The 23,030-nt window shown below is 39.6% G+C and overlaps 2 protein-coding genes across 3 annotated transcripts in view; one reads left to right on the forward strand and one right to left on the reverse strand.

Annotated features, from left to right (window-relative positions):
• LOC309476626 (fetuin-B) overlaps positions 1 to 9,867 on the reverse strand; it is an 11,002-nt gene extending 1,135 nt beyond the window's left edge. Inside the window, exons 1-7 of the mRNA XM_082139756.1 lie at positions 9,592 to 9,867; positions 9,299 to 9,409; positions 6,048 to 6,135; positions 4,973 to 5,139; positions 1,643 to 1,744; positions 1,358 to 1,444; positions 1 to 477 (exon numbers count right to left, since the gene is read on the reverse strand). The exon at positions 1 to 477 is cut by the window's left edge and continues 1,135 nt beyond it. Of these exons, the coding sequence (XP_081995882.1) occupies positions 58 to 477; positions 1,358 to 1,444; positions 1,643 to 1,744; positions 4,973 to 5,139; positions 6,048 to 6,135; positions 9,299 to 9,409; positions 9,592 to 9,786 (1,170 nt within the window). The 5' untranslated portion in view covers positions 9,787 to 9,867 and the 3' untranslated portion in view covers positions 1 to 57. The remainder of the gene's footprint in view (positions 478 to 1,357; positions 1,445 to 1,642; positions 1,745 to 4,972; positions 5,140 to 6,047; positions 6,136 to 9,298; positions 9,410 to 9,591) is intronic.
• Positions 9,868 to 11,187: 1,320 nt separating this feature from the next.
• Positions 11,188 to 23,030, forward strand: part of anos1b (anosmin 1b) — an 80,514-nt gene continuing 68,671 nt past the window's right edge. The window contains exon 1 of one of the 2 annotated variants that reach the window (XM_082139727.1): positions 11,188 to 11,484. In XM_082139727.1, the coding sequence (XP_081995853.1) occupies positions 11,296 to 11,484 (189 nt within the window). In that variant the 5' untranslated portion in view covers positions 11,188 to 11,295. The remainder of the gene's footprint in view (positions 11,485 to 23,030) is intronic. The other variant, XM_082139726.1, reaches the window with a different exon arrangement.

Genomic DNA, 23,030 nt, shown 5'->3' on the forward strand with positions numbered 1-23,030 from the left:
AGCACGATTTCATATTAATTGCGATTAATCATGCAGCCCTATGAAGAACGAAGCCTCTCAGACGGTGGTGTAGCGGGAGACGCCCGGACAGGAGCGGAACGGAGACGGGACACTGGGAAAGACGCTCAGGAACACGGGTGAATGAGGAGGAGGTGTGGTGCTCGTGGGGATCTGCCTCCTCTGACGGCGAGCCGCGTAACGGAAGTTCAGTGGAGGTTTGACGGCACGGACAGCACCGCTGAGCTCCTCAGAGGACTCGGAAGAGTTAGACTCGCTGGATTCGCTGGAAGAGGCGGGGAGCGCGGCGTCTGGTGCCGGTCCTGCAGGGATGGACTGAAACACCGGCTCAGCTAGCTGAGGCCTTTCTGCTCCAACATCTTGGAATGAGGGCTCAGAGATATGAGGGAGATTGTGGGTTGGGGTTTTGGAAAGTGTGGTGGACTTTTCCTCTTGCTGTGTGGGAGTGACAACATGCACCTGTGGGTCAGTGGCAACAACACATGAAATACTTAACACATTACACTTATCATTCTGCAGTTTCTTTCAGAATTTAATGCAGTGAGATAAAATTAGTCATATAGTCAAGAGTGTGGCTCCACCTGATATTATTCTATTATATTTCTGTCTGTTTTTCAACATCTTATTTCAAATGATTTCAACAAAGTTATCTAAATCACATGTCTCAGGAAAACATTACTTCCAGAAATTCAGTTTGGTTGCTGCTAGTGGTGCAGAAATGTCACACTTCCTGCTTTAAAAGTCGTGCTTTTAAGTATTTCTTCCTATCTATAAGATTAAACAACTGGCAAATTATATTGCCTTCGAGTCCTCCTGCAAAGTTCTCACAATGTTCCTATCAAATAAACTTGGAAAATGTGGGTAATTTAATATTTCCTTCAGGTTTTTTAGGCAAAGACAGGATTGGGTTTTTAGGGTTGGTGCGACAAAGTTGTTATTTAAGAGCAAAGGATGAGCATTCGGTGTGTAACTGATGCTTTATCTGCATTTGTTGTTCCTGTGCAGCCAATACAAAGTTATTTTATGATCAGCACTTTTACAACGCCATGATTTCCAAGTTTCTTACTGAAGATTACAACATTGTGGTGGTTGTAATCTTTCCAACAAGATAAGGCAAGAAGGAGAAAGATGGACAGAAGGAAGGTCTATTTTTGTCTTTCCACTTTTCTAGACAAAATAAAGCAAGGCGGCAATAAGTGCAATGGGAGATTCAGATCAACTCTACTGGGTTTGGCTCTGTTTCCTTCTGTTACGTTGAGGTGTTGATTTACCTCAGTCATCTGGCTTTTAGAGTTGGAAAGTAAAAAGCCTGACAAACAAATATGGATATTTAGGGTACCTGTGGGTGAAATATTTCACAGGACACCTTCACATCTTGCTGGCCGTGGCCAGGGCCAAGAACGACCCCGACACAGAACCCAACAGGCTGAAATGAAAAACACACAAACACAATCACCACGCTATAATGGCAGAGAGAAAGCAGACTGTTTGGAACACTTCATCAAATAAAACTTTTTATGGTGTGAGAAAAACAACAGAAAATGTTAATAGTGGTGGATGTTAGGTCCATCAGACGGGATCCAGTTCGAGAACATGGACGTACAGGACGCTGGCAGGAACTTACCTTTTTACCTTGATGTCCCGGCTCGCACTGGCCCTCTGGGAATGGAGCGAGAGAGCACTCCTGAACAGTGTACTCCACAAAACTAGCGGAAACAGGGGAGCTCTGAGAAACATGGAATAAAAACATTCATTCAGTCTGGCCAGGGAACAGATTCACTGTATTAGAGAAATTCTGTCATCACATACGGACTGCATTTTTATTAGATAACTTGGATTTCAGGTGGCTTCAGAGGACTGCAACGCAACACACAAGTGGACTAAAGCAATTTTATGGTGCTTTTCTGTTATTTTTAGAGCTTGACAGTGTCCGTACCCATTCACAATTATTGCATTTCCTGGATGAACTAAGCCTTTAAGGATAGAAATGTGGATTCAAGAGTTCACACTACCAATTATCAGATAAAGTAGTTTGCGTGTTTGGCGTGCTGTCAGAGGAGAGGGCTCAGAGCTCGGTATTTTAGCCCAAACCCAGAGAACTCCCCCCGTATTTCTAGTAAGGAAAGTACGCAGGCGAGTGGAAGGAGATGGGGTGGTGATATGATGATACCATACTTTTCACAAACTCTGATGAATGTTTATATGTGAATAAAAGCCTAATTTAAATCTGTTCATCATTTAAACCATAAATACAGCAGCAACATTGGGACGTCCCAGATCTGGCCAATATCTGGCACACGTGGAAAGATGATCTGGGCCACAAGCAGGCCATAGCAATGCCACATGTCAGCCAAGAGCAAAGAAATACACCAGAACAGGATCTTATCTGAGCCACAACATCTGTGTATAATAAATATGGAGTCATCTCAGCCTTAATAAGCCTGTTAACAAGCAGAATCACTGAAGGAAAGAAGAGAACAGAAAAAGAGACGAGCAGAAACACAAGAACTACAACTGACTTCAGACACAGTCTAAGATGAAATCAACTGAAGAGAAAAGAAGACATTAAACCTGTGAAGATCTCAGCAGAGGAGGATTAAACAACTCCACAAACAGCATTACCAGCTTCACTTATTACTAACCAGACTGACTTTACCTCTGTTAGACGTCTACACAAGTTCTTATTGAGAATTTACAGGGGTTTAACTCTAATGTGTTTCATTTGAAGTCACCATAACAGTGATCAGTGTTTCCATTAGTTGGGCTCGTAACTCTTATCATATCTCTTGTATTTTCATCTGCTGTGACAGTGTGTTTGTTAACCACATTTGCAGCAGCAAAGAAAGCTAAAGTGAAATGAGATCAGGTGATGATGGTTATAAATAAAAATACCCTAAAACACTGATGTCATTAGATGCTAAAAATTATGTTGTTCAATTGACACATCGCAAACCCTGTTATTGCGGCAATCACTTTGACGATTTTAACAAACATGAGCACAAAAATTTTACCTATGCTGGCACACAGAGACATCATTAATCAGATGCGTATGAATCTCAACAATGGTGACAATCATCTAAATATTCAGATAGTCAGATAAATTCTGAACATCACAAAAAATCTACTAAATGTCACAACAAAAACAACAGCGAAAAATAAAAGCAAATATTTAGAATCAAACAAAATAATAGGACAATTCAGCTGCATAATTTATTCATGTTTCAATGCATGCTGGGAGTTTTGTACTATGCTGGTACTCAGCATGCATTGCAGCAAGGAACTTTTGATTGTCACCATTGTTGAGGTTCATGTGCTGATAGTTGATCTCTGTGGCCATTGTATGTTCACCTTAGTTAAAATCTCACAGATTTTTCTAATATTGCTGGATCTCATGCTGCAGTAACACATGGTTTGTCATGTAAATATATTAATGACACATTAGAACTGTTAGATTTGATTAGATTCAAATTACATCCGGCGAGTTCATGATGATTTTAAAACCTTCAACAGGTAACCAACATCACCTAATATCAGCTTGTTTTAGTTTCCTTTACTACTGCAAACGTGTTTGACAAACACAGCAGCCAAAGATAAAAGATATTATAAGAGTTAATAGCCCAACTAATGGAACACTGATCAATGTTATGGTGACTTCAAATGAAACATGTTAGAGTTAAACCCCTGTTAATCCTCAATAAAAACTTCTGTAGACGTCTGACAGAAATAAAGTCAGTCTGGTTAGTAATAAGTGAAGCTGGTAATGCTGTTTGTGGAGTTGTTTAATCCTCCTCTGCTGAGATCTTCACAGATTTAATGTCTTCTTTTCTCTTCAGTTGATTTCATCTCAGGCTGTGTCTGAAGTCAGTTGTAGTTCTTGTGTTTCTGCTCGTCTCTTTTTCTGTTCTCTTCTTTCTGAACTATCCCTTTAAGGCTATTTATTAAGATAGTGATATAGGGACTGTTGTTGTCAAATAAGTTTCATTCATAATAACGTCCCCTGTAAACTAGGGGTTGCACAGACTACTCGACTTTGATGCTCTGCCATGACGCTTTTAGCTTGATCTCGACTAGTCGCTGATCATGTGATTTTGAAACTAACCACTGGGTTGCTGAAGACCTCCAACCTAACCCTAACCTGTTCTGTCTTAGTGTGCTATATCTTTATATTATATTATATTATATTATATTATATATCTAGTTAAGATTTTCGTATAAATTACGATCAAAACTCCATTTATTTACCATAGCATTACATTGACTAGAGAATAGAGAAGGGCCACAGATAAGAAAATCTTTTTAAAAAAACATTTCCTTCAGTTAAAAATGACAAATAAATGCACACTTCAAGGGTGCTCCACTAGTTATGTGTGATGTATCAATAAAATAGCTTAGAAACTGAAAAGGTCTTGCATATATTGCTTTCTGTTTTTGAACTAAAACCCACAGCTTCGCTATTAGTAGAGACAAGTTGCACAGGATTCATTCACACAGGCAATCGCTTTCTCTCCAATGCATTCAAATCTTACTGTGCGACTTTATCAGTATCTAATTGAGAACGAACAGAAATCTGTGGAAAATATAACGATCCATAGACAAAATAACTGAAAAATAAGCTGTTATGTCGGAGCAATATCATGTTAGCACACACTCTGACATGTGCCGCTGTGCACAAGGCGACACGAGTTTAATTGGCTCGAGGTTCAGGTTACTCCAACATTAAGTTTGTCCACAAACTTTAGCATTTAGTTGCAAGGCATTCCCTGATTAGTCAACGTTAACTTGACTTCAAGCACCTAAAAGACGACTTCAAAAAGTCTGAAAAATAAAATAAAAATGCTTTAAACCGGTATACAATTTCACAGCGTATAACCATCGTGGCAAACCTACTGTAAATGAAACCTCAATTTAATGAACTGCAAAATCTACAAATTGCTGAGCTTTCGTCCATTATAACCTGATGGGCGGCTCTGGTGATGGTGTTCACAGTCAGGCTGACAGGAAGAGTGCTTTGTATGTTGTATTTAAGGAGGGACGTCCTAGCTGTGGCGATGGCTTCATTACTGTCGACCGGCAGCAGCACAGGACAGTCTGGACACGTCAGACGCAACTTCTCTGGAGGGTCTTGGGGAAGAAAAGGAGAGTGAGTAGGATAAAAGAAAAATCTGGAATTGTAATTGCATTGCAGTAGTTTAGTTAATTTCACAAAAGCAAGAAATATAAACTTTTTCATCAGGAATCGAAAAATAAAATAATTTTCAATCATGGCCCTTGCTATTAAACAGAATTTGCACTTGCTATTAAGCGGTATCAATAAAAGCATTTTTTTAATGGCATCCCAGATCGTGTTGATGGATTCATACTGTATGTTTGTTCGGAGCATTTGATTGTAGATTGTTTTGTAATAGAGGCACAGTGTAATGGAGAGTTTGCAAAGAAACTTTTGTTGATGGAGCAGCCGACTGTACTGGATCTGACAGAAGCTACATTGCAAACCACAAGTTAACAATTTCATAATGCTTTGTCTGTAAATTATGGTTTTATATGGATAATAATATGGATAAAGCATTCCTATGCAATATTTTGGCAATCAGTGGCTGTTTACTGAAACTCCTTAAAGGAGCCGCCCCTTAAATACTGATCATTTTATACAAAAGGCCAGAATGATGGATCAAAATAAGAATATTTCTGCATGGAAATATGCTTTATGTATATATATATATATATATATATATATATATATATATATATATATTCATTGCCTTCAAATTGCACATTGTTTGGAGGACAACATTGGTAAGGAAATAACGTTTTGTAAATAATGGATTAAAATTAATAATTTTTTTAATTCACCATGGATGTTTTCGTTCGATTAATTGATAAGATATAATCAACAAATGAATCAATTATCAAAATAACTTTCTTCAGTTTCACACAAGATAAAAATTTTTCTACTTATTAAGGTTGAGAGTTCCAGGATGCAGGGAAGTCCTGTAAATGTGTGCAGTCAGAAATGTAAATAAATATTTGACCTGGAACGAGCGTGCAGTCATAGCTGTAGAGGTACGAGAAGCCCTCTGGTGTGTGGAGCACTGTGGTGTTGCAGTTTCCAGAGATTTGCTACAACACAAGGAACATACATTAAGTGTACATGGACCAATCTAAACCAATCAGAATCATTCTCTTTGCAACATAAAATCAGAGATTCTGCAAACCATCTGCACTGAGTTACTTGATAAATTACTTCAATGCAGAAGTTGGATTAAAGGGGTCGTCATATGATGCTTTTGAATGTTTTCCTTTTCCTTAATGTTCATGTATAAGATCTGCAAAGCTACAAAGCTTATAGTCTCCTACAAAGGGGATTTATTCTCTCTAACAAAAAACGCTGCTCCAGGCCTGCCTAAAACACCTCGATCCAACCCTGCCTTCACATGCTATCTGAATTATCATAAATGCGAGTTTCATGGTCAGAAATACTTTTTTCCAAGTCAAGTTGTATTTACTATTGGGAAACTCAAGAGTTTTAGAATTGGGAGTGCCACCATAATCATTAGTTTCTTTCCACAACAGCTACATCACCTTGTCATGTCGTTCATGTAGTGCATATAGCCTATGCATGTATGACATATGAATAACCATTTAAAGCATATTGTATGTTTTATAAAGTACATGGCCAAAAGTTTTGGCAGTGATGTAAATTGTGTTTCACAAAGCTAGCTGCTTCAGTATTTGTACTGTCGATTATTTTGTGACATGTTTCTATGGTAAACTGGTAAAAAAAAAAAAATTATCAGCATTTCATGTTTTATAGGCATTTCCAGTGTTGACCCTTCTTCTTCATAACCTTCACTTATGCAGATCGATTCTCCTCAGCAAAAATCGGGGGATACATTTGAAAACTGTTTTTTTCCCAATGCAACAAAGACTGCTAAAGCAAAAAAAAAAAAAAGCCCTATTAAAGCCTCATTATCAGTTCCAGCATGTAGGTGGGACTGTCAGTCGCCAGGTTTCAATAAACTGTTATTGATTCAAAGAGATTATTAGGGGATAATAAAGATGTTTAACGAAATTGATAACACAAGTGTAATGACTGCTTACTTTACAATGTGACCTTGTAAAAGTATAGTTTTAAGGTAAAATGGGAAATTAAATAAATAAAATGCATAAATTACAAGCTATTGAAATTATTGATGCACATTGAAAAAAGTTAAGCCCTCCTTAGCACCCCCAAGACAAGAATCCTGGTGTCCACGGTGGAGCTGATGGAGGGAGGAGCCATAGTGGAGCCTTGGTGGAGAGGCCTGGCGGAACCAGGTAGACGACTGGCCGAGGTGGAGCAGAAAACCCAGGGTGACGCTGAAGCCCTGGGGGGCCAAAGTGGAGCTGCAGGCAGGAGTGACCGAGGTGGAGGCGTGGGCTTGGCAGACCGGGGTGGAGACGGTGGGAGTGAGGACAATGGAAAAACCAAAGGGAAGTGGTGGCATTGGTGGAGGGAGGTTGGGCGGGACCATCTGCAATTAAGGAGACTTGGGGCTGGGTGACGCAGATGACTTGAAACTGCTGGCTTAACCAGCAACGACTTGGACAATTTGGAGCTGGGCTTATCCAGCGATGACTTAGATAACTTGGAGCTGGGCTTATTCAGCGATGACTTGGACAACTTGGAGCTGGGCTTATCCAGCGATGATTTGGACAACTTGGAGCTGAGCTTATCCAGCGATGACTTGGACAACTTGGAGCTGGGCTTATCCAGCGATGATTTGGACAACTTGGAGCTGAGCTTATCCAGCGATGATTTGGACAACTTGGAGCTGGGCTTATCCAACTATGACTTAGACAACTTGAAACTGGGCTTATCCAGCGACGACTTGGACAACTTGGAGCTGGGCTTATCCAGCGACGACTTGGACAACTTGGAGCTGGGCTTATTCAGCAGTAACTTGGACAACTTGGAGCTGGGCTTATCCAGCGACGACTTGGATGACTTGAAACTGGATGGGACCAGCTGTGGCTGCAGACCAGCAAACATCAAACATCAATGTCGAGCTCCAGCTTGGTTTACATGCCTTAGCCTTAGGAGTGTGGGTGTGGCTCCAATTAATTCCCTCAAACTCCAACTAAAATGCCCTCTGTGATGGACCGTGTTCCCAGCTTACACACTTGTACAGACTCTGTGTTGGGCTCGTCCTTTGGGAAGAAAACAGCCTCTGGCGATCACTCTGGCTCTTTCTCCGTTGCGGGCATGGCTATCAGCTAACTGGGCTCTGGGTCTGAAGTGGGACTGGTGAGGTCTTCCTCAATGGGGCAGATGGTGAAAAGTGAGCCTTCCGAAAACAGATTAAATTAACTCTGTTCCTGAGCAGTAAAACACAAAAATTTATCTTGTGCACTGTGCATTTTACGGAGGACAGCTTCCTAAACCTGGGAGATTACAACGTCAGCTTTTTCACAAAGACCACTGTGAAATTTTCTACTCAAGTCGTGCTTGGTTCTGATCGATCTGCTTGATCATCTGCATTTTCAGAATCTGACTCAGGCTCGAACTGATATGGTAAAACCAAGGACATTATTAACTGTTTACAATTACTTTAGAAGCCTTGGAAGCTGAAGCTTGTGATCATGGTAAGGGGCGTTATATTTCCAACACTCTTGAGATGTTTGGCCATTCACAATCCACTGGGTCAGCTGGCCAATCAGAGCACTCTGAGCTTTTTGGAAGGAGGGGCTTTGTAGAAATTAGTGTGTTTCAGACAGACTAGGAATAGAGGTGTTGCAAAAAAAATTTGTTTTTTGCAAATTAAAGAATGTTAACCTATTCATATTCACCCCCAGAAAAAAAAAACTAAATAATTACCTTTTAAAATAACATCATATGACCCCTTTAAGTCATTATTTATCACTATCCCTGAGAGCGTTTCAGTAAAAAACAAAACAAAACAAAAACTGTTGATATCACTGCCACTTGCCACCATCACTTGTCTTTTTTTCAAGATGCAAAGTACAGGTTTTTACAGTGCAATAATAAATTAAGCAACGCCACAGATTTAAGCTTGAGATTCAAATATGCATCCATCAAATTGTCAAATTACAGTTTTGCATGCAGCATAAGTTAAATTTGCTGGTTAATCCTAAACCCATGATCAATATTTGAGAATTTACAAGATGGAATTTTGAACAGAGGTAAACAACACTTCCACACCATCAACCATATATTCTATTTGAACTTTAAACATTCCTTGAGATGTACAGTAGCAGCAAATTCAAGGAGCTGAAGCCTTACTGTTTCCATGAACGGTCTTATAGCACATTTTTTCCACGATTTGGGACTGAGCACATGGCACTTGGTCTCAAGGACATCTAAATCAAGATAATAGACCTTTCCAGCAGGACCCTACAGCAAGGGAAAGTGGACCTGTGAAATAAACAGTCTCTTGCAAAAATGACAAATACATATATATGACTTTGAATCTGCAAAACAATTTGTTATTAATAATTAATTTAATAATATGAGTAGATCTACTACTGCTGTGGTTGCCTTTTCACTGGTAAAAAATAACAGCACTTTTTACCAACCTGTTGATGCGCCTGGACGTTTGTGATTCTGTTAAGGGCAAATTTGTAACCTGTTTGTCTGTCCTCGTTTATGTACGTGACGGCCAGTCGGGACAACTTCTCCACAATCTTGTCATCACAGGGAACGTGAACTAAATTTGTCCCCAAGACACACAAAATATTTGCGGCCAAAAAAATCCAAATCAGAGTCAACATCTTTAATTCGTTTTACAGAAAATGTCCTAAGCAGTTTTATTTCAAACGCAGTCGGTTTATACCATGAGATGAATGTGACTTTGGAATCAGGTTTGATAAACATTAACAAGATGATCAATGTGTGTGACCTGACTGTGATGTAAACAGCATGTGTGCCATAGTCAACGCTAGGCTCAAAATATACCCCAAACCTATTCAAATTGATTCATAATATACACTTATGAAGTGTTAATAATGTATCACAGAGTGTTAATGAAAATACAAGCAGAATAATCAATTAATAACTAAAATACAAATAAACACTTTACCTCAGGAATGCTCAGTTCTCCCGTCCACAGCAGAGTTTATTTTAGTTTAGTTCCAGCCCTGCAAGCAGCACAAAAACTTACATTTTCATGTGAAAATAAAGAGCTAGATTGGTTGGTTCAGGTGTGTTTGTTTAGAGATGGATATTACTTTTTCTCTCTATTTTCTCATGTAGTCGTCATTCTACCACACGATGGCGCTGGAATCGCAATGACGCCAGCAAAAGTTTATCAACAGATGCTTTAGCTGTAGAAACTGTAGATGCCCAGATGCACACATAGGGAAGAAAACAAACTGGATCCAATATTGCGCATCATTATCTTCCTCATAAAAGAAAGCAGGCTGTGGTTAAATGTCGTCACCGAGATGTCAACAGAAAAGTACTATGGTACATCATTGATGGCATCACATGATAATACCTTGTACTTTGATATTTATTATGATTATCATTTCCATGCAGCATTTAGCATAACATACGTTTTATTTTAGTTTAACATAAAAGGGAGACTGAGGAAACTTCAGAGATTAAAATAAAACAATGTGTTGTCTTTTATTAATTGTCAATAAAATAATCTCAATTTAACCATGAACAACTCCCATAAACAACTGTGGGAAACACTAAGTCCCCCTGTGGTGAAAATCAAGCTTTTAATGTTGTTTATGTGTCTATGTGGTGTTTTTTATATGCTTTAAGACAAACCATGTGTAAATTCATAAGTCGACACCATTGCTGAGTATAACTGCAGTGAACCAAAGACAGTCTCAAAAACACGCTTTGAAATCGCTGGTGTTTCTGACGTCACAAACTTACAATTACGTGATCAAATTAAAGGTAATTTATTCTGCCATTGTTTATGCTATGTTATTTTCTGCGACTATCGACTATTTTATTTGTCGTAGCCTATCTGTCGCTGCAAAAGAGATTGAAGGTCTTTCACTAACCATAAAGCGCCGGAATTTTTCAGACACTTTATGTTTTCACCCTTAACGGTTTAAATTCGTTCATAGACCTAAATACAAAATGACAGACTACAGATGCGTTGAGTTCGGATGACAGATTTTGCGCGAGAGGGAGTGTCAGAGCGCGCGCACCTCTCCAACACACACACACACACACACAACACACATAGCAGTCAACACGAGCCTCACGCGCATCCAGTAGCCTACACTCAACCGCACAACGATCCACACACATTTGCGCGAATGTCCTCTGTGAATATGCTGTTTATGAGGAAGGTCTGCTGCTTTCTGCTCTGTTGTGTCTTTGAGGCGAGCGTTGCGCGCAGGGCTGAAGAAGCGGACACTCTGGAGAAGATCGAGAGCGCGCGTTGCGTCTCGCGTTGCCTCACGCTTCACATCACGCAGATCACCGCGTCATTCAAACACCTGCAGGTAAGCGAGGACGACTGGCAATATTTCTCTCGTTAGAAAGTACATCTTTGTGACCTTCAAGAAAAATCTTTGTTGACACTTATATTGTCACAATATGAACTTGCTGGTTCTTGACCATAAAGAAACACATAAATACTACTAAATGTTAAAAATGTCCATCTTCCCACAAATAACATACATGAAAGTGCGAACACGTAAAAGGTAACATACAAAATATCAAATAATTGGTTTGGTCAACAGAAATTGCAGTGTAATTTTTTTGTGTCCGCATGTTTACAAATGCTGTTGCAAAAATAGAGATATTGGAATGATGATAATAGGTAATATTAATACTGTTTTAAACGAAGTGTTTGAATAACTAGGTGCTTGAAACCAACATAGATAACTACTCCATAAATATACATTTATAGAATTGGTATTTTAATTCAAAAACGTCCCCAAGCATGTGACAACTAGCCCCAGTCTGCTTTCAAATGCCGAGTTTGGATCTTTTCTGAGCATATGCACTTGGTTTAGTGGATGGGAAACACATTGCTTCGTGTGTGTGTGTGTGTGTGTGTGTGTGAATGAAGTGTTTAATGGCTGTTTTCACCTGTTTTCTCCATGAGGTTATTCCCTAACTGACTGGAGATCAGCTTTAGTGCAGTTGTAGTTAATTATGTGGTATTTCGAGCGAGAATCCTGAAAGCATATGGTCTGACAGGCCACCATGCAGCATGACTCTCCTCTCCGGCTTTCTCTTCTGTTTGCTGTGCATCTCTTTAACTGAAATCAGCTTATGTTTGTGGCAACTCAGTGAACCGATTGTCTCAACCCAGCCATAATTAAATCATAATTAGAGGCACTTTATGAAAAACTATCCACTTTAGTAGTTCCAGACATTAAACTTTGTCTCTGATCTAGCTACTTCTAATGTAATTTTCTCCTCCGGTTCCTTTCTGTAAATCTTGATTTGACTTGTAAATCTATGATTTCATCATAAAATTGCATCTGGATACCAGAGACCCCTTTTGTCGCATACTTTTTGCATTTGCATGTTGGGTGAAAACAGCTAAATATATTACTTTAGAATGAATTACTAATTATTTTTAGGATCAGTTGAGACTTTTTCTAGATGCGGATTTAAACATGCTATGTTAAAAGGGCAGAGAGTGTACAGTCTGTTGATAGTTGGAGCATAATATTTCATAAACGAACACGCAAGGGGAGGGAGATTTGTTGAACATGTGTGAGTTCTGTGGTGCAGATGCCATGATGTACAGTCTTAAAGTCCCCCTGTAGTCAATATTGTATCCCTTAAAACTCATCTTTGATCACCAATATGACATATTTAAATGTTTTGCTGTTGGGAAAATAAAATCTCCATGCCTTAAAATATCTTCAATGTAACTCGACACCCTTGCTTCATTTAGCATACGCGGTTCTATGAATATGCAAATGAGCCCCGCCTCCACTCACTCCCTCAGCTCAGAGATCCACTGGTTGACGATCACACGTTGATCTGATTGGTTACAAGGTAGTTTGTGACGTCAGAAACACCAGTGATTTCAAAGCGTGTGTTTGAGACTGTCTTTGGTTCACTGCAGTTTTAAGGAGAAAATACTCAGCAATGCTGTCGACTTATGAATTTACACATGGTTTGTCTTAAAGCATATTAAAGACACCACATAGACATTTAAACAACATTAAAAACTTGATTATCACCACAGGGGGACTTTAACCATCGATGCCAATGAAGAACCTTAATTTTTAAGAGTGTATAAAGAGTGGAATGGAAAGGCTCCATGGATGTTTAAAGTTCTTCAGGGAACCATAGATGCCAATAAAGGACCTGTATTTTAGAGGTCTGCTCATTACCCATAATGCAACATGTTTTAGAACGAGACCACTGACACTCATATATGATGGCGTGTTGGATCACAGTTGCCTGTTTACTGTGGGAATTCTGGGAGATAACACGAGGACCTGCCTTGTAAAGGACTCGCTAACACATTCTTCTGAGAACTTTGGTAGGACGGCTTCTGAAAAAGCATAACGGCCTCATAAATTACTCTTACAATTGCTGTAATTAAATAAGGGTGAGATTACTCACTGCAGACTACAATTCTTCTCAGAGTTTCTTCATGCTAACACAGAATTCCAGTCATAATTTCTGTTTGTGAGACGGGACATTGTGCAGGTTTCATGTTACCTCTCAGAGCAGAGCTGGGGGTTTTGAAGAAGGTTTCCTCACATTCTTCCTCAGCCCTTTAAAAGTCCAAAAACCAAATCCAGATCAGCGTCTTTACACGCACCAGTAAAGGAATGTTTGATAAGTCATCATATCTCTCTCTCTCTCTCTCTCTCTCTCTCTCTCTCTCTCTCTCTCTCTCTCTCTCTCTCTCTCTCTCTCTCTCTCTCTCTCCCTCTCCCTCTCCCTCTCCCTCTCCCTCTCTCTCTCTCTCTCTCTGTCTCTCTCTCTCTCTCTCTCTCCCTCTCTTCCTCTCCCTCTCTCCCTCTCTCTCTCTCTTTGTGGCTGCAGGTGGACAATTTACGACGTCTCGAGACAATGGTGTTTGTTGTGTTAATGCTGTGCATATCCAGTGTCAGCACAAATTGTTGTACCGTGGTAAAAATGTAAGTTATCGCACATGACAGGTGTAGAGTGACGGAGATCAAACAAATGCAGGCAGAGTTTTCATTGAGGTAGAGTTACACTCCTCCTTTGTTCCTCTTACCTTAAAGAGGTGTTCACACGGTTGCCCAGTCCAAGGGCGGAGGGTCTGGCTGATTAGCATGGGTCATTACTACACCGTTCTGGAGAAACTGCATGTAGAACTTCAGTAGTCAAGTCATCTTCATTTATACAGCGCTTTTAACAATATATGGACTGTTTCAAAGCGGCTTTACAGTGATAATAGGAGATTACAGTAACAGAGATTGTTTTGGCTTTACATCAGCTCTAGAATAAAGTTATTGTCCAGATAAAGTTAGTTTTGATTGATTAAGTACATTTGGATTACACACCTTTAACACAAACAAACTAATAAACTTAATGTGAAGCATATTTCATATAAGTGAAACAGGTCAGAGTTAGTATGAGTTTTGTAATAGTACTAATAAACTGAATGTGTTTTATAAACACAATAACCAAGTTTATATAATGTATAATCCAAAAATCCAGTTTGTTTCAATCTCATACATTTGATCTAATGAATATTGCTTGTTCTAAAGCTATATTTTAACCATGCCCTAGTGAAAATCAGATGTACTAAAATGTAATTAAAATGCATTTATTAGAATACTACAAATACATTTACATATGTATGTAAATGCCCTGCAATTGTACTGTTGATATCCTATACTGATATACTTAAAGTCTGCTGAATTGGAACAAGTAATTTTGTGCTTAATGCACTTTAGTTATCTGGAAATAGTGTTGAGGTCCAACTAAAGATATACTGAAAGGGATAGTTCACTTTGAAATTAAATGTTGGTATGTTTTAGCTTACCTCAAGGGCATCCAAGATGTAGGTGTCTTTGTTTCCGCAGTAGTTTCAATTTTGATATTTTTAGGTCAAACCGTTCTTGTCTGTCAGTCATATAATGCAGGTCGATGGTCACTGTCTCAAAACACAAGCACAGAGTCCAAATTAAAACAATTCCCTGTCGTCCAAATTAAACAATTCCCCATCGTAAGTACACATTGATGGCCTAAGACACGAAACGAGCGGTTTGTGTGAGAAAACAAACAGTATTTATATCGTTTTTACCTCTTGTACACTTTCCGGCGCTTGCGCAGACTGAGCCAGAACGCCCTCAGATCACTTGGACGTGGTTGTGTAGAGGTAAAAACGATATAAATACTGTTCGTTTTCTCACACAAACCGCTCGTGAACTATCCCTTGAAGTATATTTGATTGTGCTAAAGTGGAAATGCAAGTATACTTTAGGCACACTTTAAATATCTTGCATTTAAAGACTGATAGGCTATTATACACAGATCATATTATCCTTACTAATAGTGATATTAAAACACATTTTAGGCTTAATTTTAAGAAATGTGCATTGTGCAATAAAGAAGTACTCCACATACAGTTTAATTATTATATTTATATAAGTCTCAAACAATATGTCAGTAAATATGTTAATGGGTTTCTTAAATGTATTTTAAATACATTTTGGTATAGGTTTTTTTCACTAAATAAATAATTGTTTTCAGATTTATGCTGATTCTAATACATTTTTTTTAAATGATTATTTAAATAAAATCAAATATGCAAGAGTAAATAAAGCATTCCATGATTTTGAGTGTATACATTTGATTTGTGCTTGACTGACAAATATGCATCACATTTCTTTTTTTTAATTTTACAATTTATTACTTTATTTATTTATGGAAATTTGATATGCAACTCAAATACATACATCTTAAATTTAGGCCTAAATATTGTTTTTAATGTGTGTTTTAGCATTGACGGTCATGTAGCTTTGTATTCTGATTATTATTATTTTAAACTAAATATAAATAGTAAATATTTCAGTATAGCAGATGCTTCATCAGTGACGGATTTATTTGAGGAGGCTCTCAAAAACATGAAATGCACTTTGTGATGTGGCAGAATAGTTTTAGTGAAGGGCTTGGGACTTCGCTTTCCTGTCGGGACATTGTTTTCCTGTGGCTCCGAAGTATAGATGCATGGCATTTATGGCTCAGGTGATTGGCTTTTTATAACTGAGTTGCCATGAGCTAAGATGGCATCATGCAGGCCTCAAACGCTCATTAAAAATAAATCACTATGTGCTTGCTCGACTATCTGTCTGTGTCACGAGGAATGTACCTGATGTGCTATCTGTAGATCTTCTCAGTCTACCACAGTGAATGTAGGACCCGATCTCTGTGAAAGTGCTTACATTTACATTTGAAACTTTATTTGTCTGAATCTTTTCATTTATTTAAAAAAATCATTTCAAATTGAATTTTCTTAAAAAAAAAAAAATAAAAAAAAATTGTGGGTCATTTACATTTACATTTACATTTATTCATTTAGCTGACGCTTTTTATCCAAAGCGACTTACAATTGCTATATATGTCAGAGGTCGCACGCCTCTGGAGCAACTAGGGGTTAAGTGTCTTGCTCAGGGACACATTGGTGTCTCACAGTGGATTCGAACCCGGCTCTCTCACACCAAAGGCATGTGTCTTATCCACTGCGCCACTACCACCCATGTAGGGTCATAAATGTCAAGGCGACTGTTCTGAGATCTTCATATCTCATTAAAACAGGTATTTTTAATTTATTTCTTAAAGTGTGTTTTAAAACAATATTTTAATTAATATTTTAAATAATATTTTAAAACATTAATAATAAAAACAAAATTGTCCAACAAAGCCCAGTATGTGGTAAAAGCATAAATTAAAAACATCAGATAATAGGAGCTTTTTATGACACACAAGGTTAGCTTAAGTTACATCTTACATGGTGTACTTTTCTGATCATTTTCTGATCATCTGATCATTCGATGTCATGAGGCCTTTTCACACCAAGACCGATATTCAGTGAGAAAATGTGGTGCGATAAATATTTTAATTTAAAATATATTTAATTTCGATGCGTTTATTCAGACCAACACTAACAATCTTACGGAGAGGTGTGCTAATCTCTTTTCCATTGCACTGCCAATAAAGCTGGCCAGCCAGTAAGATTCACACATTTGGTCACATGCTTAGAGCTGCTGCTGTTACACACTGTACAGTGAAACTACGACTCGGCGGCGTTCACAGTCAGATGTTTTTTGCTAAGATACAGAGAATAACAGAAGAAGAATCCAGAACCGGCTGTCTTGTGTCTCTACTCTTGTACTTGTTGTTGTGTGATAAACACAGTAAAGAATACATACTTTCTTCTCCGCGAAACAGAAACAGAAACAGAAACAGAAAGTTGGGCAGCATTGCTTTGTGTACCATAGTCAAGTCAAGTCAAGTCACCTTTATTTATATAGCGCTTTTTACAATACAGACTGTATCAAAGCAGCTTCACAGAGATAACATGAAAATAATACAACAAAGTTTGTTTCTAGAAGAAAATTGCGTCATTTGCGTAAGGCAGATCAATAATATTGTTGAATATTAAATGTCCCCAACTAAGCAAGCCATCTATTTTTTCTGCTTTTCCATAAGCGCCATCTTCTGTCAGAGACTGAATTTACATGTGCCTGTCAGACATTTTTTACACATGGGTCTGAACAGAAATTCGGACCACATTTTCATGCCGAACATTCATCTTGGTGTGAACAGGTCTTTCGTTTTCATAGTTATGCTGAAGCCAGAAAAATCTACATACTTCACAGTCTAAAGGTTTGTTCTCCTGCTGTAATTACTGCTTGCCTCCGAGATCTTAAAATGTGGATGGCAGTGCACTCTTTAAAACTGAATACTGTGTTACTCCCCTCGAGTTTTAATAAAGGCTCAAGTCGTTCCTGGGTTTCAACGGGCATTTATTTGGTGACAGAATCTTCAAACATGTCTTGACATGTTCCTTTATTGACATATTGCCATATTGCCGTCAGAACTGGTATAAATAAAACACAGAAAGCATAAATTAACCTTAAATTTGTGACATACTTGCAGACAATAAACGAAATTACATAGAAAACAAATAAATAAAAACATAAATTTATGCCATGTAAAATAATATCTTAATTGGCTTGTTACAAACACAGTCGCGTAACACAAATAAATGACAAAGACAGAAAATATACCTCATTGGCCGCATGAACCCGAGAGGGAAAACATAGGGGGGTATTCATCTTCACAATTCACCGACAAAACTTATGGATAACTTTAAAATCTTCTTCAGACAGCAGGCTTCGCAAGCCGCAGCACATATCTCTCTCTATGATCTTAGCAAGTGCACCCATGCAGCGTCCCCATAACAACAAACTATATTTTCCACACGGAACAAAAAATAAGTTCCCTCTTTTTACACAAAGTTTTTAACAAAAAGAAATAAACATGAAATTATTATTTATTGGCCATGAGACATCATTTATTTTAATCATATGATTTTTAACCTTATATATATATATATATATATATATTTATATTTTAACTGCCAACCATATTTAACTTAAATATATGAGTTGCCTTTGATGGCAGCTACACTCCCACCAAATCACTTGTGATTTCAATCAATGAACTATGTGTAAGCGATTACTGTAAAGTTAAAGTTATGTTAGTCAGCTTCGAGTAATGTGACTGTCTTGTGTATAGGTCTCTCCAGATAGACTGGTTTACTGAGTCTCTTTCCTTGATCATCTAATGCTGAGTTGCTGATCAGCAACTGGACCTTCCGCACACATCCATCTTCAGCTGGATACACCGTGGCGACTTTAGCCAGCTTCCATTCATTTCTGGGTGCGGTATCATCTTGTACAATTACTATATCATTGACTTTCGCATTTCTCTTTGTCTTGTGCCATTTCTGTCTTTGTTGTAAACTCAGTAGGTACTCTTTTTTCCATCTGTGCCAAAATTCATTGGCAAGGTATTGGACTCTACGCCATCTCTTGCGGAGGTAAAGATCTTCCTTTACGAAGTTTCCAGGTGGAGGCAAGATTATTGAGGATTTCATTGTCAGAAGCAGGTTGGGCGTAAGAGGCTGAGGACCTGTTGGGTCGCTGAGTAAGTGTGCTGTCATAGGTCGGCTGTTTATGATTGCCATCACTTCATAAAGATAGGTCCGTAAGGATGAACTGTCGAGTGTTCGGGATGACTGATCCAGTATGGATGTTAACACACTTCTGATTGTCCGGATTTGCCTTTCCCAAACTCCGCCCATATGGCTAGCAGAGGGAGGGTTCATGACAAACTCACAGCCTAGTTGTTTAAGGCATTCTTGATTCATTTCCTTTACTGCTTGCAAGAATTCTCACCTCGCTCCAACAAAATTGGTGCCCTGATCTGATTGGAGTTGACGAACGTTTCCACGTAGGGCAATGAAGGCACGAAGTGAGTTGATGAATGCATCGGTTGATAGATCATCAAGTAACTCTATGTGCACTGCACGAGAACACAAGCATGTGAACAATAGTCCATAACGTTTCAGCTCTTTTCGACCTTCTTTGATGTAAAATGGACCAAAACAATCCATCCCACAATACGTGAAGGGAGGAGTTGTCTCCATTCTCTCACGCGGCAGGTCTGCCATTCTCTGCTCTTCTGTGTGACGTCTAAACCTTCTGCACTTGATGCAGTGGTAGATGACTGATGATACAGCTTGACTACATCCAAGGATCCAGATACCATTTGATCTCAACTCATTTATGGTCATGCCACGCCCCTGATGTTGCACTTGTCTGTGATAGTGATCGATCAGTAACCTTGTTATGTGGCTGGTTTTTGGTAAAATTACTGGATGTTTGATGTGTGGATGCATGGCAGCATGATCTAATCGACCTCCCACTCTAAGGATGCCCCTGTGGTCCAAGAAGGGATTGAGTCGGTACAGCCTACTGGTTTTGTCTTTGGTCATCTCCCTTTGTGACTCAAGCTCATTGATCTCTTTGGAGAAGACTTCCCTTTGTACAATGAGCATGATGGCAAGCTCTGCATCCTGTCTTTCCTCGAGACTTGTGGCTTCATTGGTTCTCTGAATTGTACCCTTAAACTCCTTGAGAAATCTTTGGAGTCTGGCGATTGCTTTCACTAGTCTTGTCCAGCTTGAAAACTTAAGGAAGTGATTAGTGAGAGAATCTGTTGTGGTTGAGGTCTGGTGCACAATGACCCTGCGCACTTCTGGATCTTTGGCATCAAGTTCTCTCACCTTAACCTCACCGCTTGGAAGTTCTTCCTGCCAGAGAAAATCTGGACCACTAAACCAATTGGAAGTGATGAGCTCTTTTGCCTTAAGCCCTCGTGACGCATGGTCAGCGGGATTGTCTTCTGACGTCACGTATTTCCACTGGGTTGGGTTTGTACTTTCCTTGATGCGCTGTATGCGGTTAGCTACGTAGATATGAAACCGTTTTGCGTCATTGTTGATGTATCCTAAGACGACGTTTGAATCTGTCCAGAAGAACTCTTGAGCGTCTTCAAGCTCCAATTCTCCTCTGAGCATGTCACTTGTGCGCACTGCTACAACTGCTGCAGACAGCTCGAGTCTTGGTACCGTGGTTACCTTTGTGGGGGATACTCTGGCCTTGGCCATGACTAGGACGCAGTGTATCTGTCCTGTTGTGCTGGTTGCTCTTAGATAAGTACAGACTCCATACCCCGTGACACTTGCGTCTGAAAAATGGTGGACTTCATACTTGTGAACTGTCTTGAAATCAACTGGTAGGTAGCATCGCTCAATCTTGACACTGGCTAAGTTCTGTAGATCCAAAAGCCAGGACTCCCACCGTGGCCTTAGCTCATTTGACAGTGGCTCATCCCAGTCAATCTTCTCACGACACATTTGTTGAAGTATTTGTTTTCCGAGTAGGACGAAAGGCGCCACAAAGCCAAGTGGATCAAAGATAGAGGCAACTGTGGACAAAACTCCTCTTCTGGAGAGAGGGCGCTCATTCACGACTACTCGAAACTGGAAATGGTCTGAGGCGACACACCATTTGACGCCTAGAGCTCTCTCAATCTGTTGTTCGCCAAGAGCTAGGTCTTGTTTCATTACTGTCTCTGCACAGTCTTCCTTTGGGAGGGATGCTAATACTTGTTGGCTGTTTGATATGAACTTATGAAGTCGCAACTTGCCTGTATTGCAGAGTTGTCTTACTTCATTTACCAACTGAATAGCCTCTTCTTCTGAGTGGACACTTATTAGGCCATCATCCACATAGAAGTTTCTCTCAATGAAACGGATTGTGGCATCACTGAAATGACCTTGCCCTTGAGCTGCGATGTACTTGAGGCCGTAGTTTGCACAGCCGGGTGACGAAGCGGCTCCAAACAAATGAACACGCATACGGTAGACAGAGGGGTTGGAGTAAAAGCTTCCATTATCCCACCACAGAAATCGGAAGTAGTCTTGATCTTCTGGCTTGACATGGAATTGATGAAACATGCGTTCTATGTCGCACATCACCGCTACTTGACCCTTACGAAACCGACATAGAACACCTACCAAGCTGTTGGTCAACTCTGGCCCAGTAAGCAGAAAGTCATTTAATGACACACCTTCGTACTTTGCCGAGCAGTCGAACACGACTCTTATTTTTCCAGGTTTCTGGGGGTGGTAGACCCCATGGTGAGGGATGTACCAGGAGGGGCTTTTGTCCAGCTCATCAAATGGAACCTTTTCTGCATCTCCACGTGTAATTGTTTCATTCATGAATGTTGTGTAGTCTTTGTGGTATTGCGTGTCTTTCTCAAATCTTTTCTTTAGACATTTGAGTCTGTGTTCGGCACAGATTTTATTGTCTGGCAGATTTGGTCTGTCCTTCTTAAAAGGCAAGGGCAACTCGCAGTGACCATTTGCTTTCATTTTCACTCCTTCCTCCATTATGGAAATGAAACACAGATCCTCTTGGGAGAAGTGAGAGTCCTCCACGCGGCGTTCATTGAAATCGGACTCCAGTACTTTGATCACATCTAGTGATGTGACTAGCTCTTTGACTTGTGTACGACAGACGTACATGACTTCATTTGGTAAGGAGGTTGGTGACTGAACAGAAGGTGTCACTTCTTTGACTATGACTCTGTGGCTGCTTCCTATAGCGTCACCATAGTCCACACAGGGATCAGTACCGCCGACTATAGTCCAACCAAGGTCTGTTCTTTGAGCGAATGGTTCATTGTCCTTCCCTGACACCACTTCTCTGGGTATCAGAGCTTGCGAACAGTTGTACCCTATAAGCAGGCCGACATCACACTCTATCATGGGAGCGATCTCTTCAGCAAGGTGCTCTAGGTGAGGCCATGCTCTTGCTATCTTAGGTGTGGGAATATGACTTAGATTGGCAGGGATAAAGTCTCTTGTGTATGTCGTTGGGAGAGGTATTCTCTTGGATGTGTAGAAGCCTCTGACTTGTAGCCCTAATAGCTTTTGACTTAGAATGACTGTGTCCCTGGATGACAGTGTAGAAAGTTTCAACTGCACTTGTTTCTTTTCAGTGACTAGAGCGTCCGCCTTTTCTTGAAGAACGAATGTGGTGTCGCTCTGACTGTCCAGAAGGGCATAGACAAGAACCTCGTGCTCTGGATTGCTTGTTGTGGATAACCAAACTGGAATGATTGTGGATGTGAGATCACTGTTAGTGTTTTGTACAACACGGTTGGATATTGCCTTGTTTGGTGTTTCTGTACTTGCTTGTTTGGTTTCCCTTGTGTCCTTTTGTTCCTTGTCAGAATCCTTTGTCCTTTTGACTTCCTTGTCACGTTCCTGATGTAAGCATGTTGGATGTTTTCCTTTGCATGTGTTACAAACACTTCTCCTTTCACATTTCTTTGAATGGTGTCCAGGGCTGAGACATCCAAAGCACAAGCCCTTTGTTTGTACAAACTTGACTCGTTCAGTAATTGACTTGTCCATGAACTTTCGGCAAACATGAATTCCATGGTTTGGCCTTTC

Source organism: Leuciscus leuciscus, assembly GCF_965113295.1.
Source record: "Leuciscus leuciscus genome assembly, chromosome: 15".
Taxonomy (NCBI): domain Eukaryota; kingdom Metazoa; phylum Chordata; class Actinopteri; order Cypriniformes; family Leuciscidae; genus Leuciscus; species Leuciscus leuciscus.